The following is a 27015-nucleotide window of genomic DNA, read 5'->3' on the forward strand; positions in this document are numbered from 1 at the left end:
CTAGAGCAATTCAAGTATTTGGCTTTATCATTCAAAAAAGGTTGGACCACTTGCTGCAGAGGCAGCGGAAAGGCAGTCATCAGTTACATTATACTAGAATGGTGGTTTTCTAATTGTATGATTCTATGGTACGGTTAAGAGATAGTAAAGACCTTAAAGTGGGAATTACGCATGATGAATCACAGAAGGTAAACACCCCCAGGTGCAGGCAAGAAATTAAAGTTGAGAAAAAAATAAGTGTGAAATGATATAGAACTTACATCCTCATTGATTTGCAGAATGAAATGAAGTGTAAATTTGATTTCATTTCACTTGATTTCATTCCTTCGCAATTGCAAAATATGCAATTAGTGTAAAAGTTAAAGGTGGCTTAAGTTTTTATTTTATTCATTTTTTTAGAGAGAGAGTGAGAGTACTCTCTCTAAATTGTTAGGAGGCACAAGTGGCAGAGATCTCTGCTCAACACATTTAACTATTGAAAATCATGGACTGCAGTTTCAAGAAGCCAATTCTTGATGAAAGTTTCGCATTTTCATTGATGATGCACTGAAAATTCTAAATTTCCAAAGCTATGGTATGATTCTGTCTCACCAAATTTGAAGCATTATATAATGCACATACATCAAGCCATAAATGAATTTAAAGAGAGAAAAGGGGAATAGCTAAGATGAAGATGATGATGAAAGAGAGGTCATTCCATTTCAATTTCTTGTGTATGCACACCAAACCACCAGTACAATTAGAGTTGGAAGTATGTCCTGCACCCCAGTCTTGGTTCTCTGCTCCAATGAACAAACTTTATATGCATGCTTGAATCAATCCTCTCCAAAACCCTGACCCCTGATACTCCATTGATAATGAAACTTTCTCGTGCGAATAATGACAGATCTGTTTGCCCCTGTGCAAGTCTTAGGGTCTGTTTAGTTGTGGAAATAATTTTCATATTTTATTTAGGTTTCTAAAGAATCACAAAAATGCCAACATGTTTTTTAACTTTTCAAGATTTGTATAGGAAACTTGGAAAATATAGTTTTTTATTTTTATTTTCTCAGGTCTCCATATAAACCTTGAAAACTGAAAACAAGGTGGTATATTTGTTCTTTGAAAAAGCTAGAAATGGGAAAAAAATGAATTTTCCACAACTAAACAGGCCTTTATTTTCTTGCATTGTATCTCCTTTGTTCTACTTAGCAGAGGGCATTGAGGACTCAACGTGGATTTGATCCACAAGCTGGCCATCTTTCCCATAAGTAATGTATTTATCATCAGCAAAATGGTGTTTGCTCACAGGTCCATTTAGTCATAAGATGGCTTCTGGAATGCCAAGATTACTACCAAGAAAAAGCTGGATATCACATTTGTGGAGACTTGAGACTGCATCTGTTTGGGTTAATGTTAGCGACCCCGTCAAAGCTAGCAAGGGTTCCAGCAGAAAGGTTTGATTCTCACTTTTTCTTTCACTCTCTTTCCTCATTTCTCCCAGTAAAGCTTTACTAGTGTCAATACCTGTTACATTAATCACCATACAAAATGAAATATAAGAATCTATGCTTCTGAAAGGAATTAATTCATCACAATGCCTGTGTTTCTTTCTCACCTGAGAGATATCCACCATGGACATAGCCATTGAACCTTTCACTTGTGTGTTCTCCAGTAAAAAATATTCGTCCTATGGGAGCCTGACCAGAACAGACAGAACATCATTTGCCAAGTCTAAGAGTTAAAATTGAAGATTCCAGCCAAGTTCAATTTTTGAAAGAACCCAAGGAAATTATCTCCTTAAGTAACAATAGCCTTGTTCATTCACCCACACTGTACTTTTTGCAAACTGCATGTTGCAAAGGCAACTGCAAATCAAGGGTGATTAATGAGCAATGACTGTTAATTAATTATAGGTACTTCTGTTCCTTCATTTCTCCTTTTCATGGAGGGTGTGGACAGTGGAATAATTTATTTGGCCCATTTGGAGAGAGTTGGGTATTTCTGGAGTCCGTGGAGGATGTATCGGCTATCTCATTTTCAGGTTTTGGGAGTAAAATAGGTCAGCATTGTGGAGGTGTACAATATTTGCTGTTTTGCAGGGGATTTGGTTGGGGCGGAATGCATTTATATTCATGAGAAAGAAAATGTATTCATATATGCTTTCAGATAGGATTCAGTATTTTTGCCTAATTGTGGGCTTTTGTAGCAGGATGTTTTAGAGAAGTCCCTTTGCAGACTTGCAGTGAGATTGGTGGGCAGTGCTCTTTTGATTTTTTTGTTCACTGTTCTTTTATCCTCTAAAGAGGATTTTTTTCATATGCTCTTTTTTGAATTTTCTGTTTTCTTCAATAAAATTTCTTATTTATTCAATAGAAAAAGAACCATAAGCATTCAAAGAGATCTCTTATCAATGGTGTTTGTCCCTAAAAAACCAAAAGAAAAAGGGGAATGGCAAATTTCTTTTCCATTTGACAGGTTAAGTAAAAATAAAAAATAAAAAATAGAGACAGTAATAATAGAAAAACTTAAACTTATCATAAGAAAGTTTTCTGAAATTCCAGGGTTCGACCACAAGAAAATAATTTCTCAATTTATTCCAACGATTCCCACTTTGTTTTGGTACTGGTACTGATTATTGTATCCATCAGACAGAACCCAAATTTAACTTCTATGGTTGAATAATTTCAGACATTCAAGATTGCATAAGCTAATGATTCTGTGTCATTGCTCTTCTCTCTTGAACTCTGTCTCTCAATTTCCAAATACTCACAATGCTACATAAAAATCAAACCCTACAAACTGTAACAGGTTGAAGAAGAAAAATGATTCTGTATTTTTGTCTTGCAACAATTAAACTACATTTGGTATTTTGGTTATCAGGAAAGTACAGGAAAAGTGAAGGAAAATAAAACCATGTAATTCTCCTATATAGGTTTGATTCTAAGGGAAGTTATAGGAAAGTGAAATTCTCAAGGTACCAATGCTTGTTTTATTTAAGGGAAAGAAATAATTGGAAGGAAATATTTTCATGCAGGATACAATTACTGGTGAAGCTCGAATGGGAAACAACCAAAAACAATAACAGTGAAGGAAAAACCTGTCATTTTGTTTTTCTCAAACTTTCCTTATTTTTCTTGTCAACAGAATTGAACCTAAGAAAATTGCTAGCGGTAATAAAAAATCAAAAGAAGGGAAATTGGGGTGTCGTGAATCAATTTATATTCCACATCAAAAGCATGAAACTTAAGTACTAAAATTACTAAAGAATAGCATAAGATCAAATACCTTAATATCATGAACAGCTTGATAATTACAAATGATGGGGTAGTTGCTGTAACTGCCCCGCTGGAACCGGTTGTTCCACCAACGAGGCACAAGTATATCAATGGCATTAGGTACGTTGGGCCCAAACATGTCCCGAAGTACCTCCATAGCTTCTTTCAAAGTCTCTTCATCTGATTGAGCTTCAACACGTTTCGATTCTCCATTTGTCAACGTCACAACAAGAATATTAGACCCGGGGTATGCATTGTCCATGTGCTGATGACATTGTGACAGATCAATAGCCAACTCGGGTCAGTAGAATGTATATTCAATTCCCAAAAAAAATATATGCCAAAACAATGAATTGTATCCACTGCAAGGGAATTGTACTATTCTAAGATCAAAATCTATTTCTGCTGATTAAAAAATTCATGGATAATTACAATAATATCACTCAACATCCATTAGAAGCCACATATGATTATTAAATAAAATATCAACCATAACCTAATCAACCAAGATTAGAAGCTCTAAGAGAGGCACAAATATAAGATATGTTAGAAAGGAACAATTCAAAACTGAAGTGCATGTGATGCCAGTCTGTTGCTCATGATAAAATAATTTCTCCTATCCACATAAATGGAGGCAGTTGTAACCAAACCATATAGTTATGGTTTAGCTTATTTATCAGTTTAAAGACTACATTCTCAATACTCAATTAGGAAAATTGTGAGCTTGTCAATGTCATCTTAAGAGGCGAAGGATGCTTGAATACTGTTCATCCAACAGGATTTGGAGCTTGGCAATGACACAATTCAGTATGTTACAAATCAACAAATATGGTGGGCCGCCACAATAATTATTAGCACAGATTGAAGGGCGAGTGATCCAGTTCCACAAGAAAGAAAATCATAGGAATAATTGCTGAACCAACCACTTAACAAATGTTTCATATTAATTCAATGAATAATTATTTTTATGATAACATAATTTGAAGTGCCTGTCAAGAGCATGATACTGACTATTTTTTCTTCTCTTTTTTTTTGACAAACTAAGGTTGCTAAGCATCAGACTTTGTTTCACTAGAAATTAACTTTGTTTCATCTAGAAAAGAGATGGAAGCGGGTTGACCTCATGCAGTTTTCTGTTTGAACAATATGTGCCTACAACTGGCAAATAATGCAATTTAACGCCCAATTGTAGTTGACAAGTTTTAAAAAAAAAAAAAAACCCCTCAAAGGGCACCTCTCAACATCAAGATTTTACATGTGAAGAACGAAGAAAAGGGACTAAAATCACAACAAATGGAAGTAGAAAAAGTTCACTCAATATGGAATCCACGAAAATTTTAATGCCGTTATAACTGAATAGCTTCATTCCAAACACCATACTGAACACAGTTGTTCAATTTCCGAAGAGCCAAAGGAGCATAGAACACAGCAAATAAAACTACAAAAATTAGATGACAACTGCATGAATATATTAAACAGACCTGCCAAAATGTGTAGTAACCTCTCCGCTCGTGAGCATAAATAAAGAACTCTTTCTCTGGCCCGCATGGCCAAAACTTATACGGAAACTTTAGGAAGATCTTTGTGTACACCATCACATCACATCTCTCTATGGCCTCTGTTTTCCACCGCTGCATAATTATTTATTCATTTTGTTAATTTTAAATCCAAAAATATGCAACGGCATTATAAATATGGAGCTATAGTAGCGTGAATTATAGGAACATCATATCACCTCTCTCTCAAGGAACCACAAACTAAAAAACAAACAAAAATACAAAAAAGGGTGGGCGACAACCTATAATTTTTGTTCCCCTTGAAAACCATGAGCTGAAATGCTAAATCAGCTCCTAGAGTCTGCTTAACAGGCACATTGCTAATAGAAATAGTTTATGTGCATTACTTCAGCACCTGCAGGCCAAAAATTTCAAGGCCTGAGAAAACACCAGGGTTACCACTCTCCACACTTGATTTTTATTTTTTCCGTCCTTTTGGTGTGGGAGATTCGAATGAATAATGACTATACATCAGATCAGGGTGTTTAATTAGACAAAATTTTATTTTCACTTGGTGTACCCATGAGCATATTGATCGACACAATAGAACCAATAATATTCGATCATATATCCATTTGCAGATGAGCACCCGTTTGTTTTAATGGAACTAGACATTAACATTGGCTTGTGATCTGAAATGCCAGACGTCACAGCCCCGAGTTAATTTCAATATACCAATCAACATATTAATTGGTATTACAGACGTGCCTAATAATTTTCATCTTAATGACCCTTTCTCTATGCATTAAATAAAAGATATTGAACAGGTTAGACCCACCAGACATTGTCCAGCCCCTTGCCCAACATTGGTGCATACAGTCTGGACACGAGATTTTAATCTGTACATAATGTTTCATTGTCCCGGAGCAGTTGTATTGTCACAAATAAATTTGTCCTTTCCACTAATTTATCAACTTCATACCTCTGAGGATAAAACAAATGTCCAACTCTAATTATAATTGGGTGACTGCAGCAAATCTGTAATTTTCCAAACTAAATGCTTGGTAAAACACAGGTTATGTGACATTACTAAAATTGTTTTAAAATACTTTTGACGGCTTAAACTTCAGTCAAATTTAACGAATTCTAAAAAATATAACTTAAGATGATCCGTTTTCTACCAGAGTGGTCCGTGGGGTTTGAGATCATGTCCTGCAATAATTCGCCCAAGATGCTGCCACATCAGCAGGCTGCTGATGTTGCAAAAATTTGGCCTCAGCAATGCTGATGTGGCAAAATTCCGCTTGGATACCCCTGGATCAACGGTTGACGCAACAGCATTTTTTTAGGTGAATAAACGGGGGAGCTTCAATGCTGATTAGACAGCATACTGGGTGGATCATTAGGCTCCAGTACGGATGGAGCTGGACCATGGTCTACCACATTGAGCATTTCTCGGTTAGCCTGTGGGTTTACAAAAACTGTGGATTGCGTAACTAGTGGTCTCTGTATAAAGAGACACCTCGAAAACCTGTGTCTTGCGTCATGAACCAGTGAACTTATGTTTAATAATGCCCTCTTCAAACTTCAGCCTGTTGGCATTCATGACGTGGGTCAGACTCTACGCATCAAAAGGAAGTCCAATCTATAATTCTATGGGGACCCATGGCCTAGCTGGGACCTAGGATGGAATTCCACTGGACCAAAGGGTAAACTAACATTATTATGTTACGCACATAAATAAATTGGACGATCAGGATCTTTCCATTTAATGCCAATAATAGAAGAACAAAAAGAGCTGCTTTTCCTATCCACTGAGAACTGGGGAAGAGGTTCACACATCCATAACCAATGAAAGAGGGCTACGTCATGGAACAGAAAGGGCTTTAATTGGTTTGTGATGTGTGGGCCTGTGGTGACCACTGCAGAGGACAGAGGACTCAGGCATAGGATAAAAAGATGGAAGAAGGCAGCCTAATTGTTATACAATGTTAGGCTGAGCGTTACCTTATCCCTACTCCGCCCAAAGACACATTTTTATATGAAGCCAATTTCTTATGAGTTTTGGACCTCGCTCTCGGTCAGGGAGTTTTCCATTTCTATGAAAATGTATAAATATAAAAGAAATTCTAAGATAATTTTAAATTCATCTTGAACTAAAAGTGAATTTTTTAACATATATCTAAATTCTAGCTCAGCATTTAGTTTCAGATTTATCATGTCAGAAATTATTTTTATCCAAAAATAAGATATCATTTCCCCCTAGAATTTAAAATTATCAAAATGCACAATTACAGTCTCATATCTTGTGAACATATTAAATGATTGGTTTAGACATGCATGACCATCTAAGATTCCTGATTCGTAATTTTTTTCTAAATAAAATAAGGCTTCACGTTAGACTGAAACACAGCATTTTTAGAATATGCAGTTCTCTCCCATATGGAATATAATCAATATATTATCACTGTAAGCCATAATCTGCTAGAAAAAGTAAAGTGCATACATTCATTGTATTAAATATTTATCTTAAAACTCCAACCAACCCACCCAACACACTCGCAGCATCTAGACAATAAATAAATAAATAAAAGAAAGAGAGGAGAGAAGAGACGTACGGGCAAGGAAGGTCTGAAGGAGATGAGGTCGCTTTGGAGAACGCCAATGCTAACAGACAAAATCACGTAATTGGCTTCGTAGACGCAGCCATCCTCCGTTATTACCGTCACGCCGTTTCTCGAGTGCTGCAAATCTCGAACCACCTGCCCCCAGAATCCACGAGAAAAAGTACCATAAATTTGGGATATAAATATTGATCAGAAACAACTCACATAAAGAATCTAAACAGTCAAACCAAGAAAAATCGTGCAACAAAATCAAAATTTTCTGTTCCAGTCATTTCAGAAATCAAGCAGTAAGATAAAAAATTCTTAAAGAATCTCTACACACCTCACTAACCTAGACCCAAAGACCCCATTTATGGAAGCTCATCCAGATGGGTCTATAACTCAAATCTCGTCACTAAGACACTAGTTAACCAAATTTAACATTGTTTCAAAAATATTTTGCATTTAAAATAATAAAATTACCAAATTGATGTCAACCTGGTTAAGCGTAAGAAAATATTTTAAAATGATTATTTAGCTCATATAATTTCCGATAGATAAAAAAATATATTATTATAAAATTATGCCATCCACAAATTGGACCCAGCCTACAAGTTTAAACTGTTAAATTAAATCATCTAAATGTGTATGAGCTAGTAAGGTGTAAATAAAAATGAGATCTCTGTAATTAATCTGAACTATTTGCCCAATATTATATTAAAAAATGACTTGGTATAAAAAACAAAATTTTATATCAGAGAGTATCAAATCTTAACAGTTCTGGATGAAACACTATCAACAAAATCCATCCAGTACTTCGCAAGGTTTGTGCAAATGCTACTGAAAACAGTGCATTCATCTTGAAGTTTTGTATTCTTACAACAATTAAGAAAGGCAAAGCAACCAACTCATTAAATGAGGAGAGTGACAAGACTCTCTACTGAGATGTTCTTACTTGAGCTGATATGACATCTTACCTCAAGGTTACTTTTCATGGGTCAAGAGAGGTAGATTGAAGGAAAAAAAAAAAAAAAACAAGAGTACTCTCCCTATGCAAGACACTGTGCATAGCAGGGTAGTGGAGCTTGGGGCCTACCCATTAATGAGTAGTGAAAAGGGCCTTATTTAAAAGGGCGAAGAAAAGATCATGTGCTAATACATGAGAACATGATTAGGATCCGAGTCCTTACGGGTCAAATTATGGCCGCACGAAGGGGTCCTCATCTCATGACAACACCCTTTGTTTGACATTTTTATAAGCAAAGGTAAGCACTGAAAATGCGAACAGATGATCAGATCCCGACCCACCATTCATGGCCACAGTGACTTCTTAGTTTATTAGAAGTACGCAATTTTCATATATGGTAAAACAGTTATTTTAGCAGGGGAAGGTGACATTACATCATTTTTGTCCTACTTTAATTATGTACATTCATAATAACATTTAAATTTTATAAATTTTGAGAAAATATTCCATAGTGTGCACCTAATATTAATTTGCATGGACTAGTATTCCATGAGAATGGGAGTTTGTTTTTTTTTTTTTTTTGCTCACACAAATTTATTTTTAATTCGAAGCCTAGGATGCTCTTTTCGAGGAATATGTGTATACGTCCTAATAGGGAAGGAGAACATCAAAGCTGGATAAGTTCATCTAGTTTTTTTTTTTTTCTTTTTGAGATTGGGAAGATTAATAAACACTAAAATGTTTATTTAACAGTGCAAGACTTTATGGTCAAAGAATCATCATTTAGAGGCTTTACAGAGAACCTTTACTTTGAAATAATTGACAATTCTTTATCATTTTAGTATTTAAAATATATATACTTTTTAGCAATTATCATTATTCTATCTAGTCAGTAAACTAGTAATTATAATTATACTAATCAAAATTCAGCAAAGCAATGACAGCAATACAAAAAAAAATTTCTAAAAGTCATCAAAAGAATAATTTCTCTGGTAACAAATTTTAAGCTCTAAGATAAATTTAAGAAGATAAATTAGAAAAAAAATAATACACATAAAACTTTATCTATCACGCATTTAAATTCGTAACTGCTCAAAATATTCTCATTTTATTTTTTATCCTATTCTAGAGTAGGATTTTCAGGCATCTACCTTTTAAAATCAAAGAGTTAAAAATATTTATTTATTTTTGGATAGAAAGGAAAAAATAAATAAATAATAAATGAGATTAAATAAAGATAAACACCGAGTAGGAGTTGACCCCCCACCCTGACAAAACAAATTAAAAAGATGTCTATTTTTATAATAGTATTTAACATGAAAAGGAAACCAGCTTTCACAGACGTCGTTATCCGCAAACCTCAGAGGGGGCCAATCAATCTCAACAAGAACAAGGAGTGCATGCATACAAAACAGAATTTCGTATTTTTCGCATACTTTCTGTTCCTTTTCTCTAATTAACTAATCTCTGTCCCTTTGTTTTCATCTGATGATTGGGCAACAACAAAACAAAAACAGCCAAATCATCAAAATATCAAAATACCCAAAAGAAAAAGGAGAAAACCCCAGATAGAGGAAAAAAGAAAACACGTATCTAGGCGAAAATCATCATGACCAAAAATAAAACTCAAGAAGAAAAACATTTTTATAACCCTAGTAAGCACTTCAAGTCAATTTAAGATGATGACACAAAATAATGTACTGAACTATTTAAAAAATAATAAGAAAATAAATATAAAATTTGATTCTACAGTGGGAGGAAGCAAGAAATGTACCTTGTTCAGCTGTAGACGACCATCCAGGATTTTACCCTCTGAAGTAAACAGGAAAGTTTCAGCCATTCTGTAGAGCAGGTACTCATACCCTCTTTCATCAGCAACTAGGAATTCCCGCTCGCCAAAATCTACATAAGTCGATATTGGCTCAACTTCTGCAAACCAAACCACAATCATTACTTTCCCAGCTCCATACACCAAAAAGAATTTACAGCATCACTTTCTTAATTTCCTTTCGTTTCCGAGCAACCAAACAGGGAAATCTAAGGGAATAAAAGATCAAAAGGAACTCGCACTGACCTGCCATCTCAAAATCATGAAGAATGAAGTCAATGGCAAGCTCAATTGGCGTTTTGGGTGTCCTGAAAATGAACCAAAAATGATGGGCAAGAATGTAAGCACACAGCACGAGGGAAAGAGGGGGGGGGGGGGGGGGGGGGGGCGAACCAATGTGTTTTTCGGGCACTAAAAGCCAAACAAGACTTTAGGAAAGGCTTACGATGGCAAATCTAAAGGGTCGCCGCCATTGTTAGCCTCTTGGTTCCTGAGCTTCTGAATCGCCGAGTCCACCGCTTTCTTGTACGAGTCGGCGGCGAGTCCACTCGGGAATATCTTCCCACTGAAACGCGTTCGCAAAACGAGTCAGCAAAGCAGAGAAGCATACAAGGTGGAAGAACCGCGAGTTGATACGAGTCCAGCCAAATTGCGCCGAAGTATAAAAACAAAAACTAAAAAGAAAAACCTAAAAACGAATCATAATCAAGCACCACGAACCCCTCGGCGTCATTTAGAAACAACAAACGCAAAAACGCTAAACTTCGCCGCACAAGGGAACGAGAGTCACGAGACACAAAATGTTCAACAATATGGATTATGAATTGAACTAAGCGCAAGTACAACGACGAGGCGTGACGTTCGCCCCGCGGCGCAGCGTAGCAAAACCAGAAACCAGTTGGATTTCTGTTCGGAAACGAAACGAACCTTCGATCGTAGATGTTGTACCGCGCATTGCTGTAGTCGGATAAGCAGGTCCGGAGGCCGGAATTCCGTGCGAGCTCCCAGACCGGGTTGGACTCTTTGCCGCCGACGCCGGCAATCCAACCGGCCCCGAGCTCCACCGACACGCCGCCGAAGTCCTCCTTCCGGATCCTCCCTCCGACGTGGTCGGACGCCTCGAGAATCACCAGGTCCTCCACTCCGTTCTCCGCGAGCACCTTCGCCGCCGATATACCTGCCAAAAGAAGCGCGTCAGATCTAACCGTCCGGAATAGAGAATCAGCACCGGAGAAGCGAAGAATTGTCGGCCATCTCACCGGAAACTCCTGCCCCAACGACGATCACAGAGCAGCGACTAGGGGAATCCATAACGTGTAGACAGAGAGATAAAGAGATTGTAGTTTCGATTGGCAGAGCGAGAGAGAGAGAGAGAGAGAGTTTTGAGTTGTTATGTTTCGTTGGGCAGAAATAGCGGGAGTCGGTTCGTGGCTTTATATAGTTGTTCTTTTTCTTCTTGCCAGGAAATCTCTCTCTCTCCCTCTCTCTCTTTGACTGGCATTGACGCGGAGTTCGGACGAATACTGGGTAATTTAGAGAAGGGTAAATCGGGAAATTCACAGGAGAGGATAAAATTGTGAGCAACTTTCGCAATGTTTAAGTTTGGATAAAGGAAATGACTAAATAAATCATATTTTAATTATTTATTTTTAAAAAAATGTGAATAATTTTCAACCATCTATTATCCATTTGGATTAGGTCTTCAATCTAAATTTTTTATATGACTAAAATGTCAACTTTACTAAGGTATGGTGTACAATTTATTCTCATATTAACTATTTAATTTATATAATAATAATTTAAAATTCTTGACATTCCTTCTAATATGGTACACATATTTATTGGGTTCACTTTAAAAAAAAATTCATTCCTTGTTTGAGATTTAATGTTTTTTAGATGTTTTCATAATAGTAGAAAGGTTTAAATTTTTATTTAAGATACAAGATACGAGATATAAGATACTGTGGACATCAAATTGGTCAAAAATATAATCAAATTAAATAATACATTGTTCATTCTTAAAACAATTAGATTAAGAGACATCGTGTATATTATATTATTTTTACTAATTGTAAATAAATTTTAGTACAAAATACATTAAACTCTCCTAAAATGGAAAAAATAATGACTTTTTTTGAGATTTTGAAAAATCTAAGAAGATTTTCTAGGGTTTCAAAAATTTCACACCTTCCTTTAAATTTGTCAAAAAAAATACTAATACCCCCTTGTATTTTGTAAAAATATAAGAGTTTTGAAGGGTATAAGTGTCCCAAAAATTAAATATTAGGAGAGGTGAATGAACGTTTTGACACATCACCGAAGACTTTTAAATACAAGTATCGTCTTTTTATCAAATTTCAAAGGAGAACAGTATTTTTTGTCTTGAATTTATTTAAATTTATAAAAAATAAATTCAATATATACATTTTCACGGTATTTTTCAGCCATAAATAAGGGTTATTAGTGGCTTTTGATTTTTGATTTTTTTTTTAATTTCAATATATATATATATATGGGTGAGGATAATGCTTTATTTTAGAAAATTTTTAGCCCCTGTTTGGCGGAGGCTTCTCTCTGTAAATTTGACTAAGATTGACTTTTAAACCCAAAGGATAATTAGCTTTGAGAATGGAGAAATTAGGAAATTCATAAAAGGTTGGCTAGGGGAAGGGGACAGAAAGGGTAGAGTGGTCTTTTCGGGCAGGCAAAATGGAGAAGGAGGGAAGGGCAGAAGGGTAATTTGGGAAGGACAAGAGCGGTCGATATCAGAACGTGAATCGCATTTAATTGTAGAGAGGAGGCACCGAGGGAAGCGCAATGGACGACTGGCTGCCGTCGCAACGCACGTGTGTCAGTTCGATGCACAGGTGTGGGGCTGAATATTGGCTACCATCACAGCCAACTGTTGCTTTCCTTGTGACAGCTCAAAGGCGGCATTGCCACATGGCGCGATATCTTCTATCTTGACACTTGACAGCGTTCGTGTTTGTTTCCCGGGAAAATTGAGTTTAGACAAATTAAATAAGCTGACTTATCGAATAAAATATAGTCCAAACAGTGCCTTAGAAAGTACAACAATAACAATAACAATAAATTTTAAGATTTTAAATAAAATTACTTTTCAATTACACTTGGAACGAAATTAAATGAAAATGAAAATTTATTATTTAATTTCATCATATTGTGCAATTTGCATTCAAATTCGTTTTATTCCATTCTTATTCCAATTCCGTTCAAGATAAGTTTGTAACTCGAAAAATATTAGGGAAAGAAAGGTAAAATATTAAGAAATCTACATTTTTATATTTGGTATTAAGGAACATGAGAAAGAAAAAAAAGATACCAAATGTATAAACAAAAATTTAATTTCTTCCTTATGTTTCTTTCCTTTCCTTTTCCGAAATAAAATCTTTGATCCAAACGGACTTGATTACAATTCATGAAATCGTTAACCAAAAAGTGTAAAAATTAAATTACATGACAGAATCAAGGTACAATCAAAACATAATTATTAAGATATTAGTGTTTAAAAATTTTAAGCAACATTTTTATCATCAATATTGCAAATTACAAGAGTTTGATTTTTAAAAATGTAATTGGTATGATACCTATTCCTGCATTCCAAATTTTGATTCCTATTATGGTTTAATTTATTCCTATTCCTAAAAGGAATCATTCTTAGGTCCAGACCATGGACATAACTCCTTCTAGCGTTTATATGTTAATTAATAATTTTATTTTAAAATTTTTATTAATCTTGAATGGAATCCCTAAAGTCCAATTGTAATGAATTATTTTTTCTTTGTTTTTATTTCCAAGTGGAACAAATGTGAAACCCTTAGAGCTCACACAAGGCTAAAAATGTAATTTCCCGATAAGTGTTACTAAAATAGATGACAAAAACATATTATGATAACTTTGCAATAAAATGTACAGTAAGTATGGTCTCTTACGAAAGTCAAAACTTGATATATTCTTATTAGAGATTTCAAGTTTGTGGAATGGATGTAAAATAAAAGATAGGCAACCCTCTTCTAGTGTAACCTAGGCCTAAATGGACTTCAAAGTACATTATTTTTTCTTAAAATAACTCTATCTTCGACTCTTTCTTATGATTCATATTTTGTTGGGTAACTAAAATGATACTATATCTCCTATAACTCTAGTGTTTGTGAGTACACATAAACCAAATTCGCTGAATAATCCTAGAGGTCGTGTACATAGTGACTATATGTACCGAGACATTTTGTCCATAGGCGTGAAATTAGTTTTAATAACAGTGGTCTCAAGTCCATGGGTTCGATTCCTTTTTAAAAGTTTACTTTGGTGAATTATCAGGGGTGCATCAATGGGCAGAGAGCTTTCACCCCCTTCAAGTTTGGTGCCGCATCATAGTGTCCAAAGTTGCGTGATGGTGACTGGAGTACCCGAGTTATAAAAAAAAAAACAGTGATCCTTCCATTCTTAGCTCCTAATAAGTATTTGTATTTTATTTATTCTTAATTTTACTATCATTTTTTCCCTTTCATTATTTCTCTACTAGGAGTTCAATCTTAAATTTGGATCCGGTGAATTTGAAAAACACAATAAAATTGTATCAAGTTTCACTCAAAACTATTTATATTCAAATATAAAGCGAAGAATTCATACTTTCAAACATAATTTAATAGACTAAGTTACTTGACATAGTAGAGTTTTATTAAACTCCTTCTATTATGAATTATTTTATTTTCTGAGTAAAATTTAAAGCCAATATTAGTGTTTCAACCTTACTATCTATCATTGATTTATTAAATGCTAACCTTATATAAATTTTATAGAGATACACTTTAGGAAAAAAAAAACCCGTGTGAAATTTTGGTTAATCCATTTAGCAGAGAATCGGATAGTTTTGATGTAGGCCTTTCTTGATATTAGTTCTTAGCGTTAGTGAGTACATAATAACTTTTATGATCATAGCTAAAATTATATATAATCAATTACCACAAACTTCCTTTCCACCTTTTTCCATAGGCAAAAAAATTCCTCCTATAAGGTTAATTCTAAAGCCATTAGTTAAAAAAAGAGGATGCACTTATAAGTCGAGTGCTATAATAAACTTGACTTGGATAGTTTTTGGCTCCCATTTTTTGAGACAAAATTTTTTTTAAAAGGCCTTTCTAGGTTGAACATAATTTACTTTGTGAACTTTTTTGAAAAGCTAATATTTAGTTTTATATTTCTAAAAAAAAATTATGAGTTGAGTATTTGAAATTTTAAAAGCTAAAAAACGAGCTCTTTTAAATGATTTTTCGTATTGCGATTACTTTATTGCAAATATTACAATCTTGTGGCCGTAAATATTCATATAAGTTTACAAAATTGTACATTTATGAGTTTAATTTTATTAAAAGTAAATAACTGTTTTTATTACAAAAATATAAAAATATTTTTATAAAATTATATTAAAAACGTAAAATAACATATGACTATCCCCTACCTATCGCTCATCTAAATATAATACATGTATAAAATTTAAATTCAATAATTTATTACATTCTCAACACTCCGGCTGGAGATTTATGAAAGAAACAACACAAACATCTTACGAGGTTTATAAAAAATAAAAAAAATAAAAAACTTGTATATATAATAAATTATATTGATTTTTACTAGTTTGATTAGGTTGTAACATTTTTAATGCTCGATAAAGTACTTAGTTTTGTAATAAATGTAAATATATCCATTCAAGATCTAAGATTTTTTTTTTGTTGTTGTTGTTGTTGCCATTTGCCAATATGAGATTGAGATGTACCCATTATACTTATTTATAATTACTAAAAAATAATAAAATGCTTTATTTTAAATAATTTTTTAATTACTTTTACTCTATTATTATATATTAATTAAAATACTATTTTCAAGTAATATTTTGCTTCTATGTTTTCTAACATGATGTGGAATACAACTTGCAAGAACAAGTACCATCAAAATTAAATAATAAGGTTTATTTTCATAGGAATCGAAATCATTTAGTTGCGAAAAAAATATTTTTGTTTTGTGTTACTATAATAAAAAGATAATATTATTATCTTGACGTGTCGAAATTGAAATCGATTCCTTTTACCCCCAATCTGCCTTTTTCAATTTAAAATTTTTAAAATGATAATTAACATTTAGCGCCAATATTCACTAAAAATGACAATCCAAGTTTAATATTCGGAATATTAATGGGATGAACTAAATGTTTTTTTTCTTATTTTTAGTATTATACAAAACAAAAATAATATATTTTGATCTATAGAAATTCATTTTTTCATCTAAAATATTTCAACAAACCCCCTTAATTTTTAGTTCAAAATTTTAATAATGATAAACTCGAGCTTCGCGATAAGATCACTAAAAGTAAAATATATAAATAAAATTATAAATAATAAAATTACTTTTATTTCTGCATACAAAAAACGTGAGCTAAGTGTATCAATTAAAATGCAAACCCAATATATAGTTAGTTTCTTTGCCCATACCCTAATAATTCATAGGGGCTGCCTCCCCCTATTGGCTCCCTGATGCCTTCGCACGTGAGAAATGGGCAAAACGTGTAGGCATACGTGGCAATCATTTGATTAAGGAATGTCCTAATTTACATTTTCTATTTTTAAGAATTTAAGCTCTTAAATTAAAATTTATACATAAAATATAACTTGTAGTTCAGAAATCAAACTCAAGATCGCGTAATCTTAAGAACTCAATCTTTAACTTCTTTTTTTCACATTGATTATGTTCGTATAGAGTCCGATTTTGATTAAATCTCAAGCAATTTTAGGATTTATGTGTATCATTATCGTTTTCTATTTTTTCTTTTTTATTTCTATTTCTAAACATTGAAGAATCATATTATAAGAATGCATTTGTTTTTGTTGCTATTTTTCTACTTTTGTTGTCTATTTTTAGTTGTTTACGAAACACTAAAAATTAGGTTTTATGGTTTTCAATTGTTTTTACAACCTGTTGTTAAAAATTTTGATATCCAAAAATAAATCTTTTACATTAAATGATTTATTTTATACACTTTTAAATTGAAATCAAAATAAAATTAGCATAATACTTTAAATATAATTATAATAAAAATATAGATAAATTTTTTAAAAAATAATAAGGCCAATTATAAAATATTTTTACTATTTTTCTATTTTTATGTCTAATAAATTTTTACTTTAAAGCAAATTTTGAAAGTGTAACAATTAAGTAAAATAATTATAATAGTTTTTTACTTTTATTATGGTATTTTTTTAATGTGTATTGTTTGCAATTTTATTGTTATAATAATATTTTTATAATATCATTTTATTAAAATGAAAATGATCACTTTTTTTAATTATGTTTTAAATTTTTTACTTTCATATATATTAAGCAAACAAGTTGTTGATTTCTAACTTTTAGTTTTTATTTCTGATTTTTTATTTTTATTTATGTCATTTTTATTTGTGGTACCAAACAACCCCTTAATTTTTTGTTTTGTAATTTATCCTAATATTTTATCTGTTAAAACTATAAAATCTTTGGTTCGCAGTCAAAAAATAAAAATTTTATAGCTTATAAAAAAAACATTGACATCATAAAAAAAATTACCATATAAAAAATTATTAATGTATGACTTGATTTACAAAGAATGATCATTCTATTAGTAACCCTACTGTTACTGATTTTTTTCCTATTCAATTGCCTTCAAGCTAGGGCATGAATTATTATCCGTGCGACACTGTTTGATTATTGGGCAAAAGAGATTTGGTAAAAAGACAGATTGTCTTTTTCAAGGTTTTGAAAATATCACAGACCTAATTTGAGGTTTCAAAATACCATAAACATTTTCTGAGGTTACCAAAAAGTAGAGACCTCCCCTAAAAACACTTGTCTTTTTATAAGATATAAGAGGAAGTTTGGTGTGTGTGTGTGTGTGTATGCGCGTTTTTTTTTTTTTTTTGACAAATCTCAAGAGAGATTTTTAAAATCTTAATGAAGATTATTGTCTTTTTGTCAAATCTCATGAGAGATAAATATCTTTTGCTCTTGATTATAATATCACTATGTCCGAGAAAGATTTTATAACAACCGATAGATCATCCAATAATTACGTTGTTGGTTGTTCGATTTTAGGTTTGGTCTTTTTTATATGTTGAAACAAAATTAGCTCAACTTGAGCCATTTGGTGACCCGTGGTTTTGCTATGAATGGGAATTAGAGTGAATGACGTGAATGTAGCCAAGCAATAGAATCTACTTATTTTTTTTATTTTTTTTAAAAAAAATCAAATGACATCAAATCTCAATGGGACGTATTACCAAACCTAGCTACAGATGACAAGATATATTGCAATACCCAACTTTCAATTGTTTTTTTCTTTTCTTTTTTATTATTATTATTATGTTTCTTTCATGACACGAGAACTGCAGCCATCGACGATCCACAATGGACCCCTAAGTGCAACGCCAAATTCACAGGATGCTAACCAACCCCACAGCCAACAGGTCATGTAAATCATGAGCCTAATGTCAAAGACAACGAACTCGAACGCTCAATCATGCGAGGGATCAGATCCAAGTCTTACCAACTAAGAAACCCAATGAAACAATTATTATTTTTCAATTTATCATTTTTTAAAAAATAAATAAATAAATTTTCATATTTTCTTTTAATTTCAGCCATCAACGATCCACAATGGACCCCTACGTGCGACGCCAAATTCACAGGATGCTGACTAACCCCACAGCCAACGAGTCATGTTAATCATGAGCCTAATGTCAAAGGCAACGAATTCGAACCCTCGATCATGCGAGGGATCAGATCCAAGTCTTAACAACTAAGAAACCCAATGAAACAATCATTATTATTCAATTTATCATTTTTTTAAAAAATAAATAAATAAATTTTCATATTTTGTTTTAATTTAAATATTTTTTTATGTTCACAAGGTTTATTCTTTGACCTACTATCAATTATTGTAAATTATTAACAAATATGGTCAAGTGATAATCCACTTTGTTATTAAAATTTATAATTATTTTGTATAAAATTAAATTTCAATATTTTTTAATAAGTTATGATGTGAGATATTTATTAACTAGTATTTTTTTAATGTCGTCTTCAATATTACATATTATTTAATATAGGAATAATTTGAAAAGCAAAATAAATATCAAAATGACATAATCCTAGATACTAGCCGCAAGCATACATTATGTGCGTGCTTTTTATGAAATTTTATATTTATTTTTTAAAAAAATATATTTGTAAAAAAAAATTAGAAGCTCAAAAATATTTAAATTTATTTAAAGGAGTATGTGTGATGAATTATAAGGATGTTTTAGGAGTTATGGGTAGTTATAGGATATTTTAGGTAGAGAATTGAAGTTCAAATTGTGTGCTACTTTTAATGGTTTGATTTTTTTTAATATTAATATCCATAATTATTAAATTTAATAAAATAAAAATTTTATAAGAGTAAATTTGACATTTGTAAAAAATGACATCAAAGGAAAATCCACTTTATAGTATTAAAGATTAGAGATATTGCTATTTGAAAATTAGAGTAAACTAAACAGATAAATAATTGAACTAAAACACAATCAACTAGAATTAGCTAAACCTATAAACCATATTCATTAAAAAAAAAAAAAAAAGACAGGTCAAGACAAGTAAGTATGACTAATTCATCAAAAAAAAAATGCTAAAAATTATTTTTCATATTAAAAATACCATCCTCATTCAAAATATACTTGCACAACATACAAAATTTATTAATTGTATGGCATAAATATATAACTAAAGTTACAAAAGAACCAATGTAGTGATCCTAAAAAAAATAAAATAAATTAATTAATTAATTAATTAATTAATTAAAATAAATTAAAATTAACTAATTATTATTAATTAAATAATATTATATTATATAATATAATAATAACATTATATATATATATATATATATATATATATATATATGTTAAAATAACTTCTTGAAGCTTTAAGAAGAAAAATTTGTTTTGCAGCCAACAGAGAGCTGCACCCAGCTCTCTCATCGTCTCTCTCCGTTCCTTCTTCTCTCTCTCCTTATTTTCTCGACAAATATTCGGTCAATCGAAAAATAAAAGATATCGCTGGGTTCCTATCTTCGCCACCAATATTCCTACCGGATTTGATTTGTCATAGGAGCGACGTAGACACCACTCCTGGGAAAAGGTATACTCTCTCTTTCTTTCCTCAATTTCTCCTTAAATCTTCAGTTAAATTGACGATTGGGCAACACCACGAGATCTTAGTCTCGATTGTCGTCATTTTGGTCAGAAAAAATTTTCAATTTGAGGGTCCTAGACACTACTCCAAAGCGAAGGTGAGATTTAGGAAATTAAGAAAATTGGTTATTTTTTGGAGTTTAATTGTTTATTTATAATTTATGGGTTTAGAAAATGTTAAAATGGTATTTTATTTAGGATTGATTTGATTGAACTAAGATTATTGAATTATGATTCGAGTAAGCGCCGCAAACATCATTTTAGGGTCCTTACTAGCATAATTTCTGGAAACTAGGTAAAGGGAATATATTAAACCAGTTAATTTGTAAATTTCACCGGTTAAAATAGAAATTATATGTGTATATAAATATACAAGTTTAACATGTGAGTTTTAAAAGAAAGCCAACCAATTGAACTGTGATTTTTGAGCCTAGGGTTATAGTTATTATTTGTGAAAATGGAATGATTAAAGTAATGTGTTTTCTGGAAATTGTGAAGATAATTTGATGTGTATCTTCAGTAAAATGGATGATGAATATGGGTTGGCTTACTATTTTAATGAGATGTAGTTATGCTTATTATTTGAAATGTGTGGCATGAGTAAAATGAAAATATTGATTAGTTGAGTTGTGATATATACATATATATGTATGATATGTTGGAAATACTGAAATGTACTGGGATTATTTGCATGCGTATTGTTAATCAGAACTGAATATGAATGTTAAATTGTAATGTATGATTTGAGAACTCTGGTAGACCATAGTGAGGCACACTACTGTTGCGCGTGATTTTTGGCAGAGATTAGTGCACCCACACGTCTCATGGAGAGTGTGGAGACGGGATGGTCAATTGTGCTGTGGGTAGAGATTCCCCCTAGAGTCTAGACCAGTGTGGGAAAGCCAATCTGACTTACAAATTGAAGAGGTTGTTTCCTGATTTAACTCTGGTGATTATCCATTTGGTAGTGAGTTCTAAATGCATAATTGTTTAATTTAACTAATGAATAATATGAGAATAGATGTGAATGCAGACGTGAATACAGAGTAGCATGAAATTAGAGTAATGTGAAATATGAATGTGAAATGTGAATGTGAAATGTGGAAGTGAGATTCACGTGATGTGAAATGTGAAAGTGAATTATGTAATGTGAAATACTGAGAACATAAAAAGATGAATAATACAGAGATAACAAATACAGAGTAAAGTAAATATGTATTATATATTGTGGTATTATACTTATTTGGGGCGAAGTACACACTCCGCCCGAGGACTTGCTATGACAACCCGAATAAAATGGAATTTGAATAATTAAAAGGGAGAGAAATAGAAACAGAAAAAGAAGGAGGCCATAGACTTCGTCGACGAGTGCATAAGAAAATTCGTCGACAAATACAGGGCTTTGTCGACGAGAAAATACCGAGAGAGGTTCTGGGGCAGCCTGAATTTTGTCGACAAATATAGGGAGTCGTTGACGAATTTACTGAAGGATTCGTCAGCGAAGTGACGTGTCTCGTCGACGAATTTGACAGTATAAATAGTGGGAAAACCAGGATATTTTGTCATTTTCAGCGCCCCTCTCTCTCTCTCTTACGTCTCTTTCTCAATTCTCTCTTCGATTTTGGCCCCGCCAGTCACCGCATCGAAGATTTAAGGCTACCACGACGCTCCGAGCGAAGTTCTCTACGAGTTTGCCGGAGCAGATCGTTGGAGAAACGAAGTTGGAAATCATCCCAAAGTTGAGGTAAGGCTTTTTAAGACAAATTAGACTTTATGGTAGTTATAGAAAATGATGTATGCATGAAAATACTGATGTTTAATACTGGTAGTTTTGAGTTTCAGGGTATTGATCAGGAAATTATACGGGGGTTAGCCTAGGATATTTTAGGGGCTTTCTCCGTAGTCAGGTAAGGGAATAAACTAAAACAGCTATTTTCCATGAAGATTATTATTAATTATGAGTAAACCTATTTTCAGAAAAGCTTGTGTTATATCTGTTTATTATGAATGAAATGTGCGATTGGGAAAATACTGCTATGATGATTAAAATATATATGTATGTATAAGATGTTAGAAAATCATGATTTTAGAATATGAAGTATGACTTTTAACAGCACATGTGTGACATGAATATTATTTTACGTGAAATGTATTATGATATGAAAGATTTTACGAACAAAGCATGGTTTCAGGTATTATGAAAGGATGAGTTATGTTGTGATGATTTTGACGAATATATGATAAATGATTTATTTTTAGAATATATATACCTGGAACGATTTTGGCGCGAGGCCATGTATTTATGTTATCGGCACGAGGCCGTATTTATGCTATTGGCACGAGGTTGTATTTATGATTTCGGCACGAGGCCGTATTTATGCTATTGGCGCAAGGCCGTATTTATGATTTCGGCACGAGGTCATATTTATGCTATCGGCGCGAGGCCGTATTTATGTTTTCAGCACGAGGTCGTACTCATGAAATTATGAAAGATGCTATATTACCATGTACTATATGTTATCAGAACCCAGATGTTAGTTTAGTTCAGTTCAGGAGCTCGATACCGTAGCTATATTGTAGATCAGACATCTACGTCAAATTAGTGCTAACCATCCCACGAGGGGATGGGAGATGGATAGTCGATGTGGCTTTCAGTAGAGTGTGGAAATCCACCTAGCAGTCTGGACCAGGGTGTGGCGGGCTCATCGTACTTACGGACATATTTGACTCAGCAGTGGTCGGCTAGCCATTGTCGAGTCCTGTCTTCGGGCTGCACAACCCGTCATGGGGGGTAATATATGACATCAGCTAGCTATTCATCCTGGGTATATTTTCAGTATTACAGTTATAACAGATGCTTTATGTATGTTATGATTTATTAACGAATATGAAATTATATGATTATCCAGTATGATATGATGAATGTTTACAGAATCATGAAATGAACTGTATATGTATAAGTTCCTGAAATATTCATATTGCCACACAGCTATATTTAGTTTTTTTTCCCTTACTGAGAAGTGTCTCACCCCCAATATTAATATATTTTTTAGGAAACCTAGAGAAACCGATGGGTCAAGGCCGCCGTTGAGTAAGTGGAGCTTCCCTACTAGAAGGGTAAGCGTTGAACTAGGACCAGGAGATTTTTTTGTTGTATGGTCCTAGAGTTATTTTGGTTTTTTGGAAATTATGTATAAATACAGTATTTTGACGATGTAATAAACTCTGGTATATGTTAATGGATGGATGATTGAGATTTTATACTCACTACTGCTTAGGTTTTCGCTATGATTGACAGGTGTCCCCGTTACCCACGGGTTCAGGTTGACAATTTATTTATTATATTTATTTTATATTAAGAAATTGAGGGACGTTACACTTGCTAAGAAAGGCGAGTGCCCTTATTAACATTAGATGTAACCATACTGGGTTGCATGACGTATTAGGGCAGAGGGAAGTTACTTGTATGGGCATGTAATCTTTCCTATTCTCAGGAACTTCTGCCAGTAAACATTTGTGTTAATGTATGTGTATACAAGATAAACTATTCACCTGAGGGCTTACTGAGTAAGATAAATGCCCTGATATGCTTCAGTTGTAGCTATAGGTTACATAAGGTATCAGAGCAGAGGTGTAACGACCTAAAAATTCATACCATTATATATATATTTTTTAAAATTTCTCTAATACTCCTGTATTATCTATTATAACATCTCAGACCCCAGGTGGGCACTAAGGAAAGTTCCTGTTCACAAGATAGCAATCCCATGTAGTGGAAAACATAAAGTCATACACCCATATTTGCAATACTAGAATTTAGTAACTTCTCAAACATTAATACATACATATCTACCCAAAAATCCTCCACCAGATCCCCTATAAGCTACCGATAAATACATCTCCTAAAAATCACTTACCCTTCTAACAGGCAGTATAACTATCCCCTCTACCTCTGAGTTTGATTTGCTCGTCTAGTTGGATCACCTGAAATATGCTAAATTAGTGGGATGAGACAACTCTCAGTAAGATGAAATATGCTATTACCAGTGTGTGGCATCTAAGTTTACATGAATAATATACTGATAAATAACTGAAATTGAGATAGCATCTAAAATAATATACAATATAACTGTAACACCCCGACCCCCTAAGTGGAATTAGAGTGCTACTAATCTATTTATTTACCTGATAATCCACATTCTAATATCATTTATGTAGTGGAAAATATAACTACAATCTTTCAACAAATATAATACCAGAGTTTTCTAAATCTATCTACATTCTAACATATCATACATCCACCTGTATTCACACACACACACACACACACACACACACACACACACACACACACACACATATCTCCAAAACATAATCCCCAAATACTAGTATGTTTCACAACCATCCATTACTTAGAAGACTTAAAACATAAAACATAAAATATCTGCATCCCAAAATATTATCAAAATTATACCCTTATCCTCAAAATTGCTATCACAGCTCGAGCTCTCTAAGCTTGATCTCATGGAGGTTTTGAAAAAGATTAGTTCATATTCAGGTGAGACATATCTCAATAAGGAAAGAAATAATATATTAAAACAGCATATGACTAACATGAGGTAAATAGATATCATTTTAAAAACATTTGCAAATCATTAACATAACACTGAAATCATTCTCTAAACCTAATCAATCGCATGTAGAGATTTAACATATGAGATTACCTAAGGATAGGGGTGATTACCTGCCCATACAAGTAGCATCCCTATGCTCTGATACTTAGGTAACCCGAAGGTCACTACTGAAGCATACCAGAGCACTCACCTTACTCATCAAGCCCTCGAGTGTTAGATTGATCTCGTACTCACACGGTTCAACAATAGCTTACCGGCAAAGGCCCTAAAGATAGGGAAATCTATTCGCCCATACAAGTAAGTTCCCTCTACCATAGTACATTATGCAGCTACTGCCATATCTGAAACTACTAGTGCACTTGCCTTTCTCAGCAAGCCCTCAGGCGAAGAGTTTGCCTCGCCCAACCGTAACATGTTCTACATACATAGATACTTCTAATATCATAATACATTATTCTTTTCTATCATTATTCAATCATACATATCTGTTCATGTTTATAGCTTAAGCATCGCATTGCATTTTACTTTACGTAATTCTTCAACATTACATCATTCACATTGTCATTTCATACCATGTCATTTCATTGTCATTGCATAACATTTTCATTTCATTTCCTTTGTACTACAGCTGGTCTTTAGCCATCATCAGTTAGTTTACAGCTCCTTTTAACTGTCATCAATTAGTTTACGTAGAAACGTACTAGATCTGCTAACATGACTGTCTTTCAACTGTCTTACATTTACATGATTGCATTTAACATACAAAAGCAACATAGTCCATATCATATTTTATTCTCAATGTTTTACTTACTTAGCTTGCATCTCATACATTTAACATATATTTACATAGAATCTCATGCCACACAATTTAATAGTAAAATTCATACATATTTCTATAAAATAGGTCAACCCAAATTTAACATTTATATGTTGAATATACATTTCATTTCATACTTAATTCCTCAGAAAATTCCTCACTTTTCTCAATTCATTTCCACATATACATAACTAAATAAGTGGTCTTAATCTCAGAAATCATAGTTTTACATGGTTGACATTTTAATAATTCACACTAAAACATACATATATTATAACATAATTTATTACCTTTAATTTCATAAAATATGCTTTAATATATAATTTCCCCTTACCTGAATTCTTGAACTACACCGACAGGAATCCCACACAGATGCCCGCGGCACTCACCCGAACCCTAGTTCAAAAAACTCAGTTCTATTAAATTAATCCTAAATAAAATACTATTTAAATATTTCCTAGTGTCATAATTTTCAAATAAATAGTTATACCCGCAAATATAACTAATTTGTCAAATTTCTCAAATCCCACCCTCACTTTGGAGTGGGGCCTAGAAAATTTCAATTAAAATTTTACCCATGTCAAAATGACGACAATCGTGACTAGGACACCGTGGTGTTTCCGATCGTCGATTTAATGGCAGATTTAAAACGAAATTGAAAAATTAGGAAAAAATTATCTTATCACAAGAATAGTGCCTAAGCTGCTTCCACGACAAATCCACTCCAGTAGAAATGTCGGCGGTGAAATTAGGAATCCAACAGTACCTTCCGTTTTTCGATTCGCCGCAAATCCATCGAGAAATTGAGAGAACGAGAGAGATCAAGACGAAAGGACCTGGGCGCTGGAAATTGACACAAGGGGGTGGCGGCCTCCTCTATTGAAATCCAATTCATCTCCTGAAGCTTCAGGAGAGTAACCATTTTTATATATAATATATATTAATCCTAAACATATATATATATATATATATATATATAATATTATTATTTAATTAATAATAATTATTTAATTTTACTTTTAATTTATTTTAATTAATTATTTAATTTAATTACTTTTATTTTAATTAATTAATTAATTAATTTATTTATTTATTTATTTATTATTTTTTATCTTTTTAGTATCACTACAATAACTTAC

General features: G+C 32.8%; 1 protein-coding gene across 1 annotated transcript; it reads right to left on the reverse strand.

The window, feature by feature from the left end:
- Positions 1-509: 509 nt before the first annotated feature.
- Positions 510-11624, reverse strand: LOC131165003 (polyamine oxidase 1). Its single transcript, XM_058122604.1, has 10 exons — positions 11414-11624; positions 11082-11331; positions 10600-10719; positions 10401-10462; positions 10101-10255; positions 7372-7515; positions 4739-4888; positions 3268-3522; positions 1598-1679; positions 510-1506 (listed from the first exon to the last, which is right to left on the reverse strand). The coding sequence occupies exons 1-10, from the start codon at positions 11463-11465 to the stop codon at positions 1301-1303; spliced, it is 1476 nt and encodes a 491-aa protein (XP_057978587.1). The 5' UTR covers positions 11466-11624; the 3' UTR covers positions 510-1300.
- Positions 11625-27015: the final 15391 nt, after the last annotated feature.

The sequence above is a fragment of the Malania oleifera genome, chromosome 9, assembly GCF_029873635.1.
Source record: "Malania oleifera isolate guangnan ecotype guangnan chromosome 9, ASM2987363v1, whole genome shotgun sequence".
In the NCBI taxonomy this organism is placed as follows: Eukaryota; Viridiplantae; Streptophyta; class Magnoliopsida; order Santalales; family Ximeniaceae; genus Malania; species Malania oleifera.